The 4,831-nt window shown below is 40.0% G+C and overlaps 1 protein-coding gene across 1 annotated transcript; it reads left to right on the forward strand.

Annotated features, from left to right (window-relative positions):
* Positions 1 to 3,619: 3,619 nt before the first annotated feature.
* LOC141099151 (olfactory receptor class A-like protein 1) lies at positions 3,620 to 4,600 on the forward strand. The gene has a single exon (XM_073587296.1). The coding sequence runs from the start codon at positions 3,620 to 3,622 to the stop codon at positions 4,598 to 4,600; it is 981 nt and encodes a 326-aa protein (XP_073443397.1).
* Positions 4,601 to 4,831: the final 231 nt, after the last annotated feature.

The raw sequence follows: 4,831 nt of genomic DNA on the forward strand, positions 1-4,831 counted from the left end.
GGGGCGGGGCAAGGGTAAAAGGAGCAGGGGGCGCGCTGAAGTGTCACTTGAAAGAGAGCAGGACAACAGACAGGAAGCCATGTGAGACAGAGATGACCGAGGGAGCGGACGGTGTGTTGTGGAGAGACCGACAAGGCCCTGTGAAAGGAAAGCTATGGACTTACCAACTAGTGACACGTGAGAACCTTGCACAGGCGGCCGCTCCCCTCATACGGTCACATACAGCCGCCCCCGCTGTTTCCCATCCTGCTGTGACAGGTCCACGACCTCCACTGACCGCTGTGACTAGAGACTATTTCTTTACAGCGGTCAGGACACTGCCCCCTGCCTTCTCCCACAGCTGAGGCCCTATCATCACCAGCCCAAGGGGGCGCCACCTCGCTACAGGCGGCAGTAGAGACCCCGTCCGGTTTGCTGAGGGACTCTGGGCAGAGACTGGTGAACGGTTACATTTAGAGACTGCATCATCACCGCGCCCACCGGCATTGTACCTTCAGGGCCTGTTGCTCCCCATCGGCACCGTTTCTTCAGGGCCTGTTGCGCCCCATCATCATCGTTTCTTCAGGGCCTGTTGCGCCCCACCGTCACCGTTTCTTCAGGGCCTGTTGTGCCCCATCGTCAACATTTCTTCAGGGCCTGTTGCGCCTCACCGGCATCGTTTCTTCAGGGCCTGTTGCGCCCCATCGTCATCGTTTCTTCAGGGCCTGTTGCGCCCCACCGTCACCGTTTTCTTCAGGGCCTGTTGTGCCCCATTGTCACCGTTTCTTCAGGGCCTGTTGCGCCCCACCGGCATCGTTTCTTCAGGGCCTGTTGCGCCCCACCGTCATCGTTTCTTCAGGGCCTGTTGCGCCCCACCGGCATAGTTTCTTCAGGGCCTGTTGCACCCAGTTTCATCCTGGAGTATCGAGGCGTCAAGGCAGCCGCATCAGTGACCTCTACACGGCCACGCCTGTGAACCTGACAGACCCCTGGAAGGATAAGTCTATTATAGTAGATAAGGACCTCCAGTTTGGTCATACGTGGCCTATAGCACCCCGGGCAAACCGGGTTAGTCGCATCCATAATAAGAAATTGTTGTTTAGTTTTGTTGAGTCCCTGCGTGGACTGGTTATTGTTAACCCCTTTTGTTTGCTCAATATAGACCCAGCGTCTACAGTTTATAAAAGTTGTTTCCACAAACCACACTCAGTTTCATGCCTCGTCACTGCATCCTGCGAACCTGCTGAACCCTACAATTACACATGTAGCAGAGCGGAAGGTGTTGTGGACATATCCCTGGCCATGTGACGCTAACAAAGACCAGAGCCAGCAACGTAGGCAACCACGATAGCCCCAGTGAACCTTACTGCAGTGCAAGTGACAACTGTCTGCACTTTATTTATGTGTTCCCTGCTTTCATTCGGAGGTGATCAATTTCATGTGTGTGGCTGTTGAACTACAAAGGACATTTATATGTATAACGAATACTATTATAATAACTAGTATAAATTATAAAAAATAAACTTATGTGTTGGTTGCATTACTTTTTTTTTCTTTATCTTTTTTACTAATGACGATGATGAAAACACTATGTCTAGCAGTTTCCCCTGAGAGATAAAAATGTATTTGTAATTATTTCACACAGTTCATTGACTAACGTAATTGATCAAATTAAGGTAGATAATCCCAACTGAAATAGTGAAGTCAGTAAAGTATATATTGAATTCTAGTAAATATAGTATTTGAATGGTGAAAGCTGGGTGAACAGGTAGGTTAAAAAAAATTATAAATCACAAGGTATAATCTAATTTATCATAAAATAATATTATGGTATTATGCAAGAGAAAACGAGGCACTCGTTGAGTGCCTAAAAATTAGCAAATAATGGGATGTCCTCTTTATGTGTAGCAAGACACCTCTGTGGTATTTATTAAAAGGAAATTTGCTATTGGAAATGTACTGTTGTATAGGAAAAAATATAGTTATAAGGAACATGAATATTGTCATAAAGGAAATAAGTTAGCTGCAACCTGTGTATCAAAACTTTCTTTGAAATTTTCATCACTTTTCAAATAAACTTTAATGATTTTTTTTACACCTATAATAAAATACTCTTTACTTTAAGATATTTCTTTTCAATAGCAAATCTATACTACTATATAGGCATAATGTTTCATATGTGTAGAAGCAAAGAAGGGTTAGCAAACAACCTGTAGCGTATATACCCTTAAAAATTGTATTATATTTAGAATAATTGAAGCAAGTAAATAAGGAAATCGGATAGTAACATAGAGGCTGCTTACCAAATATGCAGGGAGATACTTTTGAATACAAGCTGCGTTGAACAATTTGTGCTGCATAAATAGTCCAGACATCAATCCTGAAGTAATGAAAACAAGGTACTTCCCCAAGGCGCCTCCTGATAAAGCTTTAGACGAAACGTACGTTGGGGCAGTGGGGTGCTATAGCTAGCAGCTGTAAGTACATTCTTTATACTAAAGTCTCTCCTGTTTAAACTGATTGGGGAAGGTTAACCCTTAATATTTCATTACTTCAGGATTGACGTCTGGACTATTTATGTAGCACAAATTGTTCAATGCAGCTTGTATTCAAAAGCTTTTCCCGACATGTTTGGTCAGGAGCCTCTATGTTACTGTCAGATTTCCTTATTAATTTGTTTTAATTATTCGAAATAGAATTCAATGTTTAAGAGTATATATTTTATGGGTCGTTTGTTAACCCTTCTTTGCGTCTTCACATATTATGTGAGTTTATTCTCCCTAAGTTTATCTTTTATAATGGTATTTTTTTTACATTAATAACATTTCATGTGTCTGTATATAAACCTGAATAGTTTGATTTGAGCCTTCACTTTAACTTATTACTGTATTACTGGCAATGTGTATTTTAAATTATGTTAATAAACTTTTGTTGTGTTGGACATTTGAATGATTTCAAAATGTGTGAAAATGCATGAATCATTTCTATAGCAAATTTCTTGGTATTGCAACATAACCTCACTCATATCCATGCCGAGTAAAAATAAAGTCAATGAAACAATGCGCAGGTAGTGTCTTATAGGGGATATTGTAGGCTTGCTCTGTGGCAGCCGTTGAAATACATTTTGTGGTTCATACATTATTAAATAGATCATTTAGACTTTATGAGGTTGGTGTGCTTACTTTGGAAATGTCTGAATGGCTGCATAATTTCTTGTCCAAGCTCTCTTGTGTGTGCCACATATCAAATATAAAAATTAGGACCATGTTCAGGTGCAGCATCATACTTCTGATCACCCTGGACTGGAGATCCTGGTGTCCTCATTTTGTTCTTATGACTGAAGCTTATTTTCCACTTCTTTGCTTCCTAACATCACAGAACCTCATCCCATGCAGCCTGTCATATTCCATTAATATTGGATTGCTGAGTTTTGCCTTGTTCCCTTAACAGTAGTATAATCTTCTTCAATGGTACCTCCTGTAGACCTTTGCTTAGTAGTCATGAAGAACATTTCATGGTAAAAAGGCAAAATGACAATCTAATAAATAATTCAGAAAAATCTATCATAGAAATGTTTATGTACTAGTAAGGTTAACACGGGTCATGGATTACACTTCAATTTTTTTATTAAAAATTACAGATGCTGGATATCTACCTTGTCCTTAAGGCCTTTGGCTTTTTCATGATGATAGTGATTGGAATTCCAGGAAACCTATATATTTTATTAAAATTTACCTTCATCAGAATAAACAAGAAGAAACTTTTACCAACAAACACAATTCTCATGACATTGGTTGTTATGAATCTCCTAATAGTATTATCTCGGATCATCCCCCAGTACCTTCATGCTTTAGGCGTCAAACACCTAATGGATGACACAAGATGCCAGATTTTCCTATATACATACAGAGTGAGCAGAGCCATGTCTATCTCCATCACCAGCCTCCTCAGCTGCCATCAATGTATCCTCATCGCCCCATCGGCCAAACACTGGATATATTTCAAGCAGAAAATGACACACAATGTTCTGACAATTATTATAACTATTTTATTTTGCAATCTAGTGATACATTACTCTGCTATTAGCAATGCACATTCTAACTACAATGCTACAACCTCTATTTACACGCTACACTTAATTTATTGTGATATGGACTTTCAGACTTATTATACCTATATTATTAATGGAGCGATATTTGCATTTATAGACTTTTTGTTTGTAGGGTTTATGGTAATAGCAAGCAGTTACATTGTGTACCGATTAGTACATCATGGAAGATCAATCAAAGGGATTCGCAGCTCAGACAGAGGCCAAGGAAGGACGGCAGAATACAAAGCTTCCAGAGCTGTCATCATATTGGTTGTTTTGTATGTAGCACTTTTTGGACTTGATAATTCCATGTGGATCTACACTTTGACTTTGTTCAATGTGACAGCCAACATGAACGACGCCAGGATAGTTTTAGCTTGCTCCTATTCAGCCTTGAGTCCTATTGTAATTATATGTACCAATCCTAAACTCAAGCAGTGTGGCAAATCTTTTCAGATGAGAAATTTACTAATATGGAAGAAACAAAATATTGTGGAAAGGAATATCCAAGTTACTTGTATAAGTAAATAATTATTACTTAACAGCATAAAAATTTTTCTCATGGTTAGAGCCCTATTACATAGGATCATATTTAAAGGAGATGTACACTACTTTACATAAAACTATGAAGGGAATGGAAAAAGAAGTCAGCTCTAGAGTTGAGCGACTTTTGTTTTTTTAGGGTCGAGTTTCGTTTCGTGAAACCCGACTTTTCCAAAAGTCGGGTCGAGCAAGATCGTCCGATTATAGGGAAAAGTCGGG

This window comes from Dendrobates tinctorius, unplaced genomic scaffold, assembly GCF_039654945.1.
Source record: "Dendrobates tinctorius isolate UK_male_01 unplaced genomic scaffold, ASM3965494v1 ptg000098l, whole genome shotgun sequence".
Lineage (NCBI taxonomy): Eukaryota > Metazoa > Chordata > Amphibia > Anura > Dendrobatidae > Dendrobates > Dendrobates tinctorius.